The 18,055-nt window shown below is 40.8% G+C and overlaps 1 protein-coding gene across 1 annotated transcript; it reads right to left on the reverse strand.

Annotated features, from left to right (window-relative positions):
- Positions 1-2,641: 2,641 nt before the first annotated feature.
- On the reverse strand, positions 2,642-17,888 carry LOC308407944 (protein mono-ADP-ribosyltransferase PARP14-like; the record flags this gene model as incomplete). The annotated part of the gene is made up of 14 exons (XM_080899929.1): positions 2,642-2,934; positions 3,377-3,557; positions 8,253-8,389; positions 9,458-10,072; positions 10,184-10,360; positions 10,497-10,673; positions 10,758-10,820; positions 11,499-11,645; positions 11,814-11,868; positions 12,019-12,243; positions 12,481-12,717; positions 12,802-14,316; positions 17,477-17,601; positions 17,717-17,888. The coding sequence occupies 14 exons, from the start codon at positions 17,886-17,888 to the stop codon at positions 2,642-2,644; spliced, it is 4,119 nt and encodes a 1,372-aa protein (XP_080756055.1).
- Positions 17,889-18,055: the final 167 nt, after the last annotated feature.

Consider the following 18,055-nt stretch of genomic DNA (forward strand, 5'->3'; position numbering starts at 1 on the left):
TAAAAAACTGTCAAAAAATGTTTTAGTACGACTTTAGTAAGCTACAAAGCCGCACGCCACTTGATGGATTGTCGGAGCATTACAGCTACCGTAGGCAGGTGCCTCACGGAGTAATCTGGGTCCTAAATTCAGTCTTCTTCAGGACCCAAAGTCAAATGACAATGTGACATTTTCTAACCCCCTATCTTCTACCACTGATAGTGTTCTACAGTCCAGAACAGTCCATTTTGCAAGAGAATTTGTGAGTTTGTTCGGTGTTGACTTACTAATTTTGGTCCTGAAACCAGTCATTTCATCAAGTTTGGGCTGCCGACACCTTTAGTTGGTACTCAAACTGGAACTGCTAGCACTAATAGCTCCCACAGTTTCTGTGCTCGCTGCAACATGTTTTCAGAGTCAAAGTCAAAGTAAACTTTATTGTCATCTCTGCTATATACAGTACAGTATATAGAGAACTGGAGACGACGAGGCTCCAGTTCCATTCAGTGCAAAAGAATAGCAATAAATATAGAGAGTAAGAATAAATATACACTTTCAGACTGAGGTAAGAGGAGTAAATATACACTTTGAAGTAAAAAAGGCTAATAATATTCTAAAATTTACATTACATTACATCTGCATTTAGATAGTAACATAAGGTTAAAGTGCTTGTATGCAAACTCCTTTTTGCACAGTTTGCACAAAACCACACTTTTATCAAGGCTTCCGCCTGCCATTCTTTTGAAATTAAATTTGCCTTTGACCAGTCCTAGCAACGCGCTTTACTCTGATTCTGGGGGTGTCCAAAACCATGGGCTGCATCCTCCTGAGGACGCATTTGTAGGCCAATTACGTCACAGCCAGGTGACGAAGGCTGTCTAAAACCATAGACTCCTCCAAATGCAGCAGACAAATGCATCCTCCTTTTCCCCAGATTTGGAAGATGAGTCTGGTGTATCTTTCGTGGCCCACCATATCCCAGAATTCATAGCGCGGCCCAGCCCAGCTACTTAGTTTTAATATTACTCTTATTACGCTTTCTGGGTCACAAAATAAACTTTTAATATATTTTCAGGCGAGAATGTAGCTGTGTAATCTTCAAATATCTGCTCGGTTTATCAAGACATCGCATATTTGCAAAAGTGCTCCGACGTTGTTGGAGACGTCTGTTACCCACCAGCTCGATAGCCAGCCGGGAGCTCGAGGGTCACTAGAGCCGTCGAGAACGGCACATCATTTTCAGATCACCGCAGTCTTTCGCTACTCAGGTAAAACGTAATATATAAGTCACTTAGATTACCTAAAAATGTTACTGTTTGGCTTTTTCAGTGTTTTATTTGTTTGTGAGTAAATCGGTTTGGCTGAGATTAAAGTTATTAGATTAGATTAGATTAAATAAAACTTTATTAATCCCTCGGGTGGGTTCCTCCTTAGTTTTCACACAGCTGAAACGAAGAAAACTGAATAAACAGAAGTGTGAGATGGTCAAGAATTTACTCCAGTGCCCTGTTATATTTTAGATAGCAAGGAGCAGACGGCTGAGTTTATTAAACTCCACCGAGACAGCAGTGATGCAAATCTGAAGGCTAGACCATCCAATTTCACAGCCGTTTACTTCCGGCCTACCCGACCTTCTAAAGACCCGGCCCACATAGACCGCAATGGCCGGGTCCTCGGGAGGATGCAGCCTATGGTTTTGGGCACGCCATCTTTGTAGCTCTGATGTGTGCATCAGTGTAATCGGTATACCAGGAAATTGTGCATTGACAAAATTTCTTGTTTGATTGGAATGCAAAGTGCGTTTAAATGCGTTATTTTTTTTTCAAATTAATTAATCGCAATTAACAAGGAACTGACCTGCCAGCCCATTGTTCCTTCATTGGTGGTAGTTTCAGTCATTATGCAAATGCACTGTTTATAAGGGTTGGGGAAACCTGCAGTCAGCTGAGACTGAAGAAGTCACTTGGATGCGTGACGAAACGTTTCTCCCACTAAAAATGCTACATCCAAATGAACAGAATCAACTTTTTGGGATTTACTTACTTGGATGATTGAGATGTTTGCATAATGCGACCAAAATTCAATTAAAATTATACAGTTTCTATTTGAATGTTGATCACCCACCTCCTCTAATTTTTCTTTGTACAAGAAAGTGCCAGACAAGCATACAGTAAATCTTGTGAAGATGTAAGATACAAATATCAATCAAATAAAAGATTAAAAACTGCATAATTGTGTGACATGCCTTTAGTGTGTATGTATGTACGTGTCATATTTCTTCATATTTCATATACTTCATATATAAGCAGCTTCTGTTGGCATAATTCTTACAGCTTTCAGAACTAGATTATGATAAGATATCCTTTAACACTGAAGAAATAAACTCGTGCTTGCATTAAATATAATTGCTTGTAGTATGAAAAGTGCATTGTCTTCTTGTAAGAGAAACCTACCACATAGGTACCCAACAGGGAAATTTAGTTTTGTGTGCAAAACTTCTTAAATATTTAGTGTAAACTATGATAAAGTTTCTGGGTCCTTTACAAATGTAACTTTTCCACACACTTCCAGTTACTACATAAATCTTTATGTAGTTAGAAATATAACTTTAATATTGTTCTTTTTGGACCTTCATTTTTCCACAGTAGAAAATACTTTTCCCTTAATCTCCTTTGAATGTGATGAGGTAGTCGGGGTATGCTTGGTTGTCATGGAACACAATATACATGGCAGGGTTATCAATTTTGTCCACTGCGCTATCGAAGCGGTTGTGAGGCTGCTGGCTGTTTCGGAGTGGAAGCACCTTCATGGTAGCTTGGCCCTGAGTGAAGACGCCTGTGAGGACTCGGGCGACGAACATTAACCGAGAACCATCAGCAGCTGGCTTGGAGTAGGTGGGCTGGGCTGAGTAGCTGGCGTTTACAGCAAAGTAGGTCCCATGACCGTATGCAGTTGCTGAATGTAGGAAGAAAAAAAAGGAATTAGTAATAGGTTATCATATGAGGCGACTTTTGTTGTGATTTGGCGCTATATAAATAAAATTGAATTGAATTGATTTGAATTGATAAAACATGGTGACTTCCAACATATATTACGTAAGTATTGTAAGTCTTGCATTTAATATCCTAAGAGTCCTGTTTGTGTCTATAAATGATGGTTAAATACAACCACATTCAAGACCATAAAATACTTGAAGCAGTCTGCAAATGATCAATCTGTCACCATGTAATGGTGGACCAATATAGACACAATGTCAGAGTGATCAGAGCGGTAAAGACTTACATGTATATGTAAAACCTTGGTGTATAGGAGGTAATAATTTCTAAGACAAAGTCAACACTAGTGATTCGTTTTGAAGCAACAGAAAAATGTTGTCTTGTTCAGTAACAATTATCACCGTTTTGTCCAGCAAAACTCCTGTTGAATCCAGTTGTCATGATGGAGTGGCAGTTTTCCTGGGTCGTCCCGTGGTACAGAGGTTTCTCCGCTGCTCCTCCCTCGTGTGCGTTCTTATCAGAAATGTGCTTCTTCTGGGCTTCATAGGCGCGCCGCAGGTGAACGTTCTGCAAACGTTCAATCTGACAAGAGAGACCGAAGCCAAAGGATCAAAGAGATGCCAAACAAAGCAGTGTGGATATTAATTACATCTGATGGCTTAGTTCATGTCTTTATGGTGGTAACCATAAACTGAGGCATGTGTTTCAGGTATGAGAAGTTTAGATTACAGCAGTTAATAATTAATGACTTTCTTACTGCAAAACTAAAAACTTTAGAAACTTAAAAATTAAAAACACTTTAGAAACATGATATTTCTCAGGTAGGGAGTTTGAATTTTTCATAGCATTTCTGAGCAAATATATTGACATCGGTTCAATGGACCACAGAGATATGGTGGCCGGAAACTGCAAATATCCAACATAGATAGATAAATTGATTGATAAAATAAAATATAATGTATTTATTTTTTTAATGTGGCAATTAATTTGTTGACAGAATGTGACTGATTTCTGTTTTCTTTAATTTCCTGTATTTCTCTTTTTTCATTTTGATTTTAATATATAAATTTACTAAATAAATTAATTAAATCCAATCATGTTTTACGTGTGGACACAAAAGGATCAAAATCACTTTTATTGTTTTTATGTGCAGGTACACTGGTATAGACCCTGCGAGTTAAATTCTTGTGTGCAAGCTTCACAAGCAACAGATGTGTGCAAAATACAATAACATAAGAACAAAGAGAATTATAAGAATGGGAATCTGAGAATTATAAGAATAAATATATGTACAAATATAAGAATGTATGCGCATTACTCAATATGTATACCAAATATGTATGTATACATATATGTGTGTGTGTGTCTGTGTGTGTGTATACATATATATAAAATTAAATAAAGTAAAATATACAAAATTTACAGAGGTTAGTAGGAAATTCAAATTCAAATTTTATTTGTCACGTACACAGTCATACACAGTACGATATGTAGTGAAATGCTTGGACAACTGCTCGTGACCTAAAGAGAACAAAAAAGGAAAAGGCTATGAATAAGATAGGAAATAAATATGAAAAATTAAAAAGGGTAAATTTAACTAGGAAGGAATAGAATATAAATTAAGGTTAAAAATGAAATAACTGTACAACACAAATTAGAATGAAGGGTAAATTTAACTGGGAAGAATAAGATAAAATATATAAATTAAAGTTGAAAATAAAATAACTGTACAACAAAATACACAATACACAATATAGAACTATATAAGAATGTATGAAGAAATCTAAATATAAATAAATATATACACAATAACAGCAGCTGTACAAGCATTAACCGGAAATGAAGAATATAGTGACCAGTGTTGTGCAAAAACAAAGTCCAGAAAGTCCAGTGTGTGTGTAAGAACCATATGTGTGGGTCAGTACTGTGGGGTGGTGTGATTGAGAGACCGTATCGCCTGCGGGAAGAAGCTCTTCCTCAGTCTCTCTGTGTTGGTCTTCAGGGAGCGGAATCGCTTTCCTGACCTCAACAGAGAGAACAGTCTGTTGTTGGGATGGCTGAGGTCCTTCACGATCTTCCTGGCCTTGGTCCAGCACCGCCTGCTGTAGATTGAGTGCAGGTCAGGGAGCTCGGAGCAGATGGTGCGCTCAGCTGACCGCACAACCCTCTGTAGAGCTCGTCTGTCCTGCATGGTGCTGTTCCCGAACCAGGTTAAGATGTTTCCCGCCAGGATGCTCTCTATGGTGCACGAGTAAAAGTTCCTGAGCACCTTGGAGGGCAGTTGGAAGTCTCTCAAGCGTCTGAGGTGGTAGAGACGCTGTCGGGCCTTTTTCACCACGGTGTTGATGTGACAGGACCATGACAGGTCCTGCGTGATGTGAACTCCGAGGTATTTGAAGCTGTCCACTCTCTCCACTGGGCACTCGTTGATGACGGGGGTCTGGTAGTTCCTCTCCTGCTTAGTGCTGAAGTCCACTATCAGCTCCTTTGTCTTACTGACGTTTAGAAGGAGGTTGTTCCTCTGGCACCAGTTCTCCAGATTCCTAATCTCCTTCAGGTAGGCCGTCTCGTTGTTATCAGAGATCAGGCCCACCACGACGGTGTCGTCAGCAAACTTGATGATGGTGGTGGAGCTGGTAGTGGCCACACAGTCATATGTGTACAAAGAGTACAGCAGGGGGCTCAGAACACACCCCTGGGGGGCTCCAGTGCTGAGAGTGGTGGAGGCTGAGACATGTCCGCCCATCCTTACTGCCTGTGGTCTGCCAGTTAGGAAGTTGGAGATCCACTGACACATAGATGAGCTGAGTCCCAGATGCTCCAGCTTGGTGGTGAGTGTGGAGGGAATTATGGTGTTAAATGCAGAGCTGTAGTCTATGAAGAGCATTTTAACATAATTCCCCCTTCTAGTGTCCAAGTGAGTGAGTGATGTGTGGAGGAGATGAGAGATGGCATCGTCTGTGGAACGATTTGGACGGTAAGCGAACTGTAGTGGGTCCAGTGTGTCTGGTAGTGAAGAAATGATGAAGTCTCTGACCAGGCGTTCAAAGCACTTCATCACTACTGAGGTGAGGGCTACAGGGCGATAGTCATTGAGAGAAGCAGGGTGGGGTTTCTTCGGGACAGGAACAATGATGGACTCTTTGAAGCATGTGGGGATCACCGACTGAGATAAAGAGATGTTGAATATCTCAGTGAACACAGGAGCTAGCTGGTATGCGCAGTCTCTTAGGATACGACCTGGGATGCCGTCTGGTCCTGCTGCTTTCCTGGTGTTCACTCTCTTGAAGGCTCTCCTTACTTCATGCTCGGAGATGACGAGCACGTTTCCGGTGCTGGCAGTATCTTCCTGTCTGCAGCCGTTAGCGCCGCTAACACTAGCAGAGACCTTAGCTGCAGCCTCGAAGCGAGCATAGAAAGTGTTCAGCTCGTCTGCCAGAGTCACGGCCGCGTTCGTCATACCGGTTGTTGGTGCTTTATAGTCCGTTATTGTCCTTAGTCCCCGCCACAGGCTCCTAGAGTCACTCTGTTGGAGTTGTGACTCTAGTTTCCTCCCGTAGCGCTGCTTCGCCTCTTTCACCGCCCTCCGCACGTTATATGACGCGGCTTTGTACGGGTCCATGTCCCCCGTCATGAGTCCCGTGTTGTAGGCAGCGGTGCGGGATCTCAGAGCGTCGCGGATGGTTTTATCCACCCACGGCTTCTGGTTGGGAAACGTTGTGATAGTCTTTGTCTCCACGGTATCATCCGCTAGTTTCCCGATGAATCCCACAACCGCTTCCGTAAACACGTTGACGTCATCGTCGGAGCTGTTTCTGAACATGCCCCAGTCTGCGTCATCGAGTGCGTCCTGTAACGCGGCCACCGATTGATCCGTCCAGCGCGCGACCTTCCTCTGAACCGGAACTTCCTGTTTCAGCCTTTGTTTGTATTTTGGCATGAGGAAGATGGCGGCGTGATCAGATTTGCCAAACGGGGGGCGGGATTGTGCCTTGTAGCCGTCCTTGACCATAGTGTAGCAGTGGTCCAGTGTCCTTTCACCCCTGGTGGGGCAGGTGATGTGTTGATAAAAGTTCGGCGCTGCGCGTTTGAGGTTGGCGCTATTAAAGTCCCCCGTCACAATAAGCGCAGCGTCCCGGTGTTGTGTCTGGTGCTGTGTGAGTGCCTCATGCAGCTCGCATAAGGCGGTGACCGTGTCCGCTTGTGGTGGAATATAAACGGCACTTACAATGACCGATGTAAATTCCCGAGGTAGATAAAAAGGACGACACATGATGGACAGTAGTTCCAGATTTGGTGTGCAGGAGCGTGTGAGAGGAACAACGTTCGCACTGTTGCACCAGTTGTTGTTCACCATTAAACACACGCCGCCTCCCCTTGACTTCCCCGAGTCCCGTGTCCTGTCCATGCGGTGAACCGAGAAGAACTCGGCCGGCTGGATGGCGTGGTCCGGCACCGCTGGGTTCAGCCATGTCTCGGTGAAGCAGAGGAGATTGCAGTCCCGAATGTCTCTCTGGAACTTTATCCTGGCCCTGAGGTCGTCAAGCTTGTTCTCCAGTGACTGGACGTTGGCGAGCAGGATGCTAGGCAGAGGTGTGCGGTGTGCACGAGCTCTCAGTCTGTTCCTGACGCCGGCTCGCTTCCCTCTAGGCCGCCGCCGCTTCCCTTTGTTCTCCCTCGAGATCTCACTCGGCCAGCTCGGATCCGGAGTTAAAAACTTCGAATTGTGAGTACATTGTATACCAATAGAAACAAGAGTGTCACTGTCATACCTAATGTACCCAATGGTGATGATTTTGCCGATTTAGAAACGCTGAAAACTAACTTAAAAAACAAAGACAAAGAAAAAGTGGTCGGAGCAGTCGTGACGGCAGCCGACCTCACCGGCGCCATCTTTATTTGAGAGCAGGTATGTGATGATGCTGCAGTTGCCCCGGGTTACAGGACATTCTTTCTTCATATAGGAAAAAGAAATTCCAATGGAAAAATATTTTTACCATTTTTAGATTAAAAAAAAAGAAATACCTTTTTGTTACACCTTTTATATTACCAAAAAATGTAAATAATGACCACATGCGCTGCTGATATAAAGTCTGGTGCACTTAATACAATCCCTGAATGTTAACATGTATCATGATAGCTGACCAGTTAAGCAGACCACATTACAGTCAGTAATGCTCACCAGTTTGCACTGTAATGCCACAATCAACTTTTTCAGCTTGTATGCATGTACTTGTGTATATATGTACTTGTACTTGTGCAGGAAAAGCCACCCACCTTCATCACAGTTTTGGGGACAGTTCGTTTGAAAGCCTCCTTTACTGTGTGATACTCTGCAGAAGAAGTCTCCAGAGAAACCACCTTCATAGTCTCATTGGCAGCCATGGGGTCCCAGTACAGAGGGAAAGTAAAGTCTGAAAAAGACAACATGTTTGTTATATTTTATTAAGTCAGGTAATGTAGTATACACAAGAGAAGACACAGAAGAAACTGTTTTGTTTTGTTGTTGTTGTTTTTTTTTTGTAGGATGGCGCATGAAAAGAACAAAAACAGAACTTGTAAGTTTAGGCTTAGACACAGGGTTTTGGCTTCTGTGGGACACTTAAGTATTTCTCTAACTGTGTATTCTTGTTTGTCCTTGTTTTTTTCTCCTGTTCCAAAGTTTTTTCGGTTCATTCTGTGTTTTGGTTTTGGCATTGGACTTAGCTTAGCTCCTTAGTCTTTTGAATTTCCTGTTTTCTGTGACTTTAGTGCTTGCTTTCTTTAACTGATGATAAGTTTGTTAAAGCCCTTTTCTATTCCGATTCTGTTCCTTCAGCTGTGTCTCTATGTTTATCTTCTGTCTCTCTGTCACACTTTCATGTTGTGAGTCTGTCATCTTTTACTTCCTGTTTTACTTTGGTGGTATTTCGTCTCTTGCGCTTCGTGTCCAGTTCTTTCCTCTGTCTCATCAATCTTCCCTTGCCCTTTGTTGTGTTCTCTCTCAGCTCTTTTCCTCTGTGCCTTGTGTTTTCTAAGAAGTTGAAAAAGTATTTTTTCTCCTCTGTTTCTTTGTATTTTTAAGAGCTTAGCAATAAAGCTGTCATTGACTTTTACACATTGCATAGATGTTTTAAAATTGGGATTTGGTTCAGTCCAGCCACATATCAGTCTTAACACTGTTTGCTATATTGGTGCCCTTCTGACACCAATCTAACACTGCTTTGCAATGCAATTTGAAATCAGCAGATAAGGAGAGACTTTAATATTTCTGATATTGAAATTTTGACATTTCCTGTTTCAAAACTGTTTACTGTTACTGTCATTCCTCATAGTGACTTTTGCAACTATTTTTACAAGTACATTTTTTAATACTTTTTTAGTAGAATTATTTCTTTCAAAACCTTAACATTTGTTTATTGAAGTTTATATTACTCTCAAGCATCAAACTCCAGTATCAGTCAGGCTCATTTTTGTAACATCTCTGAGAACTATCTACTCACCTGGAAGATTCTCAAGTCGTTTCAGCTTTGTCGCCTGTCTGCTCAGTGGTCGTGTGGCCACCATTGCCTGTACATCAACCTCCCATATAAGTCCCTGTGCATCTGTTATTCCTTCTGTTAATTCGTTTTTTTCCAATTGGTGATTAGCTGATTTGGGAAGTCTTTCCCAGTTACCATTATTTGCCAGGATGCACCAAACCACTTTGTTGTAAACATCCTCCTCCTCCCTCACTCTCACCTCTCTAGTGAGGGTCATGTACTGACACTGATTCATTTTCTGCATAACCCAGGTGATCCCGTCTTTTAGCCCGCTCACTGTTAGGGCGCCAGACTGATCAGTTTGCATGAATAGACCTTCAGACTCCACCAGCTCCTTCAGCTCCATCATGTCATCCTGGTTGAGGAGTTCCAGTTCCTCCTTTGAGAAGGTTTTACTGGAGCACTGCGTCTGATATTGATGCTTCAGCTTTTCCATGGCATCATCAATGTCCGTTCTGGAAAGACCCAGAAATGTGAAAACAGACTGCTGACTTGTGGAGCTGATTTGGAGACTGCTGAGGTATGCACTCACACTAGGAGCAGACTGTTGTTGCTGTTGTTGTTCTTGAAATGACACTGGAAGGTGGATCAAACAAATAAGTAAAATAATTTTTAATCTGCTTTTATTTTAAAAATCACTACACTAAATAACCACACAAGATGTCAGTTTGTGAATATTTCTGTCACCTCTGTTGATGACAGCTGGGGAATACATCTGCATCGCTTCCTCTTTAAAAGCCAAGAAGACATCGATCTTAATCAGGACGAGGCGGATGTCGGTGAGGCTGTTCATTGATGATGTAGAAGACTTGATCCCTTGAAGAATAGCTCCTGCCACAACAGCAGGGTCCAACTCACCAGCACCTGGAAAAACACCACTTGCATTTAGGGGTGCATGCGTGTGTGTGTGTGTGTGTGTGTGTGTGTGTGTGTGTGTGTGTGTGTGTGTGTGTGTGTGTAGCACAATAAATTCTTAGAATGCCAAAAAAAAAATACTTACCAGCACAAATGGCCGGAATTGCCACAGAGCTGTATTTATACCATTCACAATAGTAAATGATATCACACACAAATTGTTCAATAAGGGCTTCATCTCTTTGTCCACATACATGAAAAATTGCTTTACAGGGGAAGTTTCCAGACTGGGTCACATAAATTTCTCCTCGGTCCACTTTTGCTGCACAGAAAGTGACACAGGAAGCATGAGTGAGAGTCAGATAAGTAAGATAAGAAGATAAATAGCTGCTTCTCTTTTTCTCACCTGCTTTCAGTTCAGTTTCCACCTGTGGTCCAGCTACAGTTAAGATGTCTTTGCATACCCCATCTTAGAAGGAGAAGAAAAAGAATAAAAAATTAATGAATACATAAATCTGGACCTAGTAACAACCTTAGATGTATTTTTTACATTAGTTTCATTGCAATCATTCAAATAGCTGTGGACAAATCTCAATCAATTTCAACTACTCTAAGACAGATGCATGCAGTGTAATATCAGACATTCTACCCATTTGATTTCTTAGTTTTGATTCCTCTGACAGTGACTCAAGCCACATGATCTGTTTCTATTTCACAATCAATCTACAAGTATTTATAGGAAATTCTGCTGAATTTGCCTGATCCGCACTTGGACAAAAAATGTGAAACTACAACCATGATAGGTACGAGATATAAAATACAAAATGTAAACCAGTAGTTAGTTTTGCAGCCACATGCACATTAAATGTAAAGTATAAGTAACTGACTAATTACTTACATTGTGGGACCATGACTACTTGTGCTCATTTCATGATGTGCCAGTTCATAAGTATATGCCAAATGAAAACTTCAATCTTCAAAGATTACATTCAAATATACATCCCCATTTCTGAGCAAATATTCATAAATAGCTGTCTGCCTTTGGCATCCACAGAGAGCTATGCTACCATTGTGGTTAAAAATAACTTTACAGTTACAGGGTGAACATCCTGCTCACTACGCCTTCCTGCCTTTGTGTTTCACCTACCAAGGTTAAAATTTTGGAAGTCTGTTGTGTTCACCACAGCATCTGTAGTCTCATTAGTGATGTCACCAAACACCACATGTAGTTTAACTCCTCTTTCCAGTATCATGACGATGTCATCTAGGTCACTGGTGAGGGACCTGAAGATTGCTGAGATGAAGAACACCACACATTAGATTTTGTCTGAAATTTATTCTGATACTGAGGGTGCTGATGAATATGGTAAAATATGACACTGGCTGAATGGTTTTTATCTGCTTTTATCTCACTATGCATCAATGTCACATACTGAAGACAGTATGAGCAGTGCAAGTTTACCTTGGCCTCCCTGGTTCATATTTAAGCTGAGCTGTTTGTAGACATCGTGGTAGCACTGTAGATAAAAACACAGAATAACACGATAAAGAATTGATGCATGGTCAGAACAGCCCTGTTTTTGTTTTTAAAAGTGCTTTATAAATTAAGTGATATAGTATGATATGCATGTTACATGTCAGATCAGGACATATTGATTGACACTGACCGCCTCAGAATCAGGGTAGCCAGGTTTAATGACAATGTGGATGTTTGTAAGAGATCCAGAAGATGCAGATAATCCAAACTGCTGAATGATGTCGGTCAACACTTGAATAGCTTCTCTCAGCGGGTATTGTAAAACAATTCCTGGCCCAATGATTGGAATGGCCACTGAACCCAAATTCAGCTGTGCACAAAGCTCCAGACACCTCTTCAGACCGTTACCAAGAGCCTGCAAATCAAAAGTTATATATTTTTAAACTATGTTACAGTTAGATTTCATTCTATAAGTTTGTGCCATATAACATCAAGTTATTCCAAACTACTATACACAGACTATACACAGAAATGGTACTTTATTTAATTTCATGAAACTTTACCAATCCCAAAGGAAATTCATTCATGTACTTCTAAAGGTAAATGAATTTGATCTTTTCCATCACTATAAGTATTATGTCCTCAATTTTACCTGAACACTCTTTCCTCTTACTCCGTCCCAAGGCAAGCACTCAATGAAGAAAATCTTGGAGCAGCCCAGAGATGGAGGTGCATCAACCAGCTGAACATCACCAGGGGCGAGGGCACAACTGGCTAAGACTGAATCAAACTTTAACTTTAATACATTCCCAGCTTTGGCCAACAAACTGTTGCCAATATTTGTAGAAGTCAGCTGCTTGTTGAGCATGGGGACCACCAGAACATCCACCTGCAGAAATAATATTGAATAACATGAATGTTGATATTTTATTTTGGGATTATGGGAAATAGAATTGAATGGAAATAATCAAACCTGTTCATTTTCTAAACTGCTGAGTTTGATCTTCAGGTTTGTTCTGTTGATTGCAGAGTTTCCAACTGTGCTGTACATGCTGCTGCTGTAGCTGAGAGATCTAGGTGTGTCGCTGAGTCTGCTGGTGTTTCGTGGTCTTTGCACGTTTGGGGTGGCTGCAGTTTGCTTATCTCGGATAATGACGTGACAGGAACCCTCTATCAGCTCTTTAGTCACTTTACCCTCTTCCTGGAAGTACTGCTGAGCCCCTGGTCCATCTAGAGTCAAAGTGTCTACTACAACACTGTCTAGAGTTGATGTTAGGGCCTCCTTGACCTCCTGAACATGACATCGAGGACCAGACACCAACACACAAGGATTTGGAAAATGTGAGGCTTGTAAGGTCACCTTGGTCTGCTTCATGCCAATCAAGTCTAAGATTTTATTAAAACAGTCGACCATTTCAGGATGAAGCAGATTGATGGTTTCTTGAGTTGAAACTTGATTCAACTGGAAGTCATGAAGAACTTCATTGAGCTTGGCCACATTTTCACTGTAGCCCACCAGTTGGACGTTGGTTGTTGAGGTTCCACTGGCGCCTGGCATGTAGCTGATGTCCACTCTGAACTCTCTACTGTTTGCCTCGTACTTGGCTTTCATCAGAATTTCTTTCAACCTGTTGAGATCTATTGCACCCTGCAGCTGTACAGTGGTCACTTTAAAGTCTCTCATTACTGCTGCCTCTGCCTCATTCAGAGCATCAGAGGACAAACTGGACAGAACCAGATCTGCACCCACCTCAAAGAAAACAGGGTTTCTGAGGCTCTGCTGGAAGCGAGTTTGGTATTTTGGGATGGCATCACTGGTCTTCATGAAGGTTAGCAGAGCTGTAGGGAACTTAACGCTCTTCTCCTTTACGTTCTTAATCAGTTCAACCAGTTTTGTAGCTCCTGACTGCACCTCTTTGTCAGGGCCCTCCAAAGTGATCATGGCACTACCTCTGATGATTGCAACCTCTGGACAATTAGCACGCATTTCTCGATTGTACTCTTCTTCTATGAGCTTGAACTTCTTCTCCACAATTGGCACTTCCTTTTTGGTGGGTAGGCTTTTTTCCAGAATTGCAATCTTCTCCTTCATGTCATCAACCTCTCCTACAACCACAGCATAGCCACTCTCTGTGTAAACTTTGATATCATCTGTCTTAAAGGCCGAATCCTGCAGTACCATTTTCATCTGTTTTGGCTCAAGCACATGATAGCAGAGGTAGGTCTCGGTGAGCTGGACAAAGACCTGATCCACGTGATACTCCCATTTCTCTGCAGAACCACCAAAACCTCCTCCTGGACCCTTGTCAACCTCCCCTCTAACCAAAACCTCCTCTTCATCAAAATTTAGCTCCACTGTGCAGCCGATTGAAGACAGTTGTTTTTCCAAAAATTTGTATGCTTTACAGTTGTCTCTCAGGAAAAACATCAGGAAAACATCTATCCTGAAAGTCTTCTCAAGACCTTTTATGTTTGGGTTTCTAGAGATCTGAAAGAAGGAAAGAAATCAAACAAATTTGTCAGTTGATGCTTAAAGATGGGCTACTTATTGTAAACAATTTACCACATAGGGTTGGGCAGTAAGTCAAAAATGAATCATATTCTTCATCCATTATGTACTATCTCTGCTATGTCCAGTATATGTCCAGTCTGTGGCATGCATGACCCCCTTCATGGAGGAAACATAAAACACTGCCAAATATAATTACCATTTCCATTGCTTGGACATATATGTGGCTATAGTAAAGACAACATCAAACAAAAAGAAGACAACTATGGGAAAATACCAAAACTATCTCAGTTTTAGTGGTTCAGTATATTTACAGCACAAACCTAGTTTTTGTATGCTTGCCTTACAATCATAATCATTCATTATTCGAACCTGAGGAAAATGTTTAATTAATCACAATTTTGATTTAACGTCCAACCGTCCAGCCCTAGCTCCACAACGTCCAACACTCAAACACCATTTTAATCAGCAACTCTTAAGAGAAAAAAGACATGTCTTAGTATTTGTTTCTTAACCCTTTAAAGCTGGTCGGAGCGGGCACACTCTGTTTTGCATAGCTATTTTTAAATCCCCGTAGCGCTGCAACCAAGTAAGCTAGCGCAATAATTTTTTTGTATATGAAGCCGGAGGAGTTGTACTTACATCTTATGCCATCAGCTTGTCCTAGGTCACAGTTTCCTTCCACATATAGCTTTGCAAAAACTGCATAAAAAGCACTTGCAGCAAGTTGATTTATTTTCGTTTTTCCTGCAGTATATAAAATTTGGTGTATTTCAAAAATAAAACTATGAAGACACTTAAAATAAATTTCCTGTGGTGGGAAACTATTTTGTGCAACTTTTTTGTATTTACAGTTTTGAGGGATAAGCCTCTTATATTTTTCTAACTAGAAATATATGTTAAAAAAACAAAAAAAAATTTGTAGTTTATTGCACTTTTTTGCAAATTATGTAATTACTATGCACTTAATGCATACATATTATTAAAATTTGGGTTGTATTGATGTATAGAAACTTGAAATGCTCCCAGAAATGGCACTACAGCATGTAAAAATATAATATAAGCTCTGGTGGACTTGGTTCTATGGTAGGTCTTAAAGGGTTAAATAAACCAGTTCTAAAAAAAGTTGTTGAGCATTTGCCACTGTGGAATTAAAGAAATTATTTTGTGGCTACAATATATTCTGCATCATTAATGATATAATCTATAGTATTGATACTGCATTAAGATGTTTATTAAAACCTGCTGACTTTATATTAACCTTTTTATTACAGGTACAGCTAAGACCATTTTATACACATTGCATTTTGTGCTCAGTAAAGAGTTAAAGCTCAGTCAATTAAAAGTCTCAAGCTTTGTTTGGCACAAATGTCCAGGCAATCTATTGTGTAGGTGACTTAAGAGCAACAGAAGGTTAAAACTGCATACACACTTACAAAACACATATAGTACATATAATCTAGAAACAGGCTTGAGTGAAGGCCTGAATGTATTCAGCTTCTTGTTACAACCTGTGGCATTTGAGTTTACTTAGTAACAGGTGACAGAAGATGGGTCAACAGGAGGACAAGTCCACGGGGACCTCCAGGGCCTGAAATCATCGCCATATTTCGGAAAAGAACTTCTGTGTCTGACCGTAGCTCTAAAAATCATCTCATTGTCTGTACAAGATACAAATGATGTTCTTAGAAATACAAAAATATGTTATAGAACGCATGAGGGGGTGTCAAACCCTGATGATATATAAACCATTCTCTGTGTATTTTTGGGCAGAAGACATATGCTGATGTGATGCTGTGTACTTCTTCCCGCATGTAAAGTGTAAAGTGCGCATGTTAGTCCCCATAGGGAAATAGTTCCTCTGCATTTAACCCATTCACCCAGTGAAGCAGTGGGCAGCCGCCAGTGCAGCGCCCGGGGAGCAGTGTGTAGGGACGGTACCTTGCTCAGCGGTACCTCAGGGTAGCCGTTTAGTGGAGTTGAACCCCCGACCTTCCGATCATGGGGCCACCACTCTACCTACTGAGCTATCCCTGCAAAACTATGTGTGTTCTTAATAAACTCTTCATCTGATTGCACTCTACTGGGGCCTCCATTGGTTTGTTTTTGTGCCACTTGTCGAATTCGGGACAGATTCATACAGTCCTATGTTGATAAAAACACATTAAATTAATATCTGTTTATATGTTTTTGTTTTTGATTGTTATATCTGACTCTGACACTGTGTTAGAACAGAAATATACTACAACCCTGTTTCTAAAACGGACAGGATATTGTGCACAATGTAACTGAAAGTAGAATGCAATGACTGGTGATAATTTAGAACACAATATTATTTCATTTGTGTGCCAACGGGATGCAGTGTCAATGGATTCCACAAAGAATTTAATATTTTGTTGTATTTCAGATATATATATCTACTGGGATTTTCCTACACAACCATCTCCAGGGATTACAGAGAATGGAATGAAAAAGAGAAAATGTCCAATTCTCTGCATGAAAACGTCTTCTTGATGTCAGAGGTCAGAGGATGGCCAGACTGCTTTGACTTGATAGGAAGGAAACATTAACTCAAATAACATCACAACATTATAATAAAAATTTAACTGCAAAGATTTAAAGCAGCACTGAAGTCTTCCCTGTTACTCTCAAGGTGTACCTAATAAAGTGTCCAGTGAGAGTGTTACCATCTCGCCTTTTATGACCTATGTGTTTTGTTTTGTTTTTAAAAAACAGTATCTTTGATGATATGGAAGTGGAGTATCATACATGGCATTGGTTACTTGCTTGTCTACAAAAGCTTTAATACTAAATATTATATCTGTATCTGCACAGTGTGCCATGATGTATTTTTCAGGTAATGTGTTCTTATTTAAACAATGCTGAACATGTATTTTACACTCTGTATTAACAGCGAGACTCAGAAGTGAAAGAAGCCTGAGAACTGTCAGTCACTGAAAACACTGAGTCACAATGAAATGAAAACTATAACAAAGAAATTGTTTTTGTCAATATTGTCCTCAGCTGTCCAACTTTTCCTGGAGGCTAACTCACTCCTCTTAAACTGATTTGGCCACATTATTCTGGCGCTCAGTTTTTACTGTAACCAAGTCATGTTTGAAAGTGCAGTAAACTGTACCAGTGATTGGCTTGTCGATGGCTGGTCAGAGGTCTGTGGTGAACTTGTCCGGCTCACGGTCAGCCGCACTTCTCCACTCGGAAGAGTGATGGTGTGAAACTTCCTCTGCAAAACTCTGTCTTGATCTGGAAAACATCCATAAACAGAGTCACTGAAACAGCCTGAATTTAAACACAAATCTAATTTTTTTTTTTTTTTTTTTTTTTTTTTTTTTTTTTTACAAATGACCGACTGTCCTACCTTCTTTTTCCTTGAAACAGATTTTATAAACGCTTCCTCCGAGTTTTTCAAGATTTCCACAGTCGCCACCCCCGGAGTCTCGCCTTTTCTGAAAGTATCTCCTCACTTTCTCCTTCTCTCTGTCTGTAAAGTCAGTGGCTTTAAAAAACAGTGGATACTGATATTCATCCATTTTATCTGCAATTCTACACTGACATGAGAACTTTCAGCCCGTCAAACACTTGTTTGTGCCGCTCTGTGAGTGCCTGTTTTTGTTTCAGTTTCAGTTTTAAGGTATCGCCTCTTCGTGTTTACACTCCCACACCCAGCAATGGAAAAAGTCCGCACTTAATTCTCAGG

Source organism: Rhamphochromis sp. 'chilingali' (genome assembly GCF_963969265.1).
Source record: "Rhamphochromis sp. 'chilingali' genome assembly, chromosome: 1".
NCBI lineage: Eukaryota > Metazoa > Chordata > Actinopteri > Cichliformes > Cichlidae > Rhamphochromis > Rhamphochromis sp. 'chilingali'.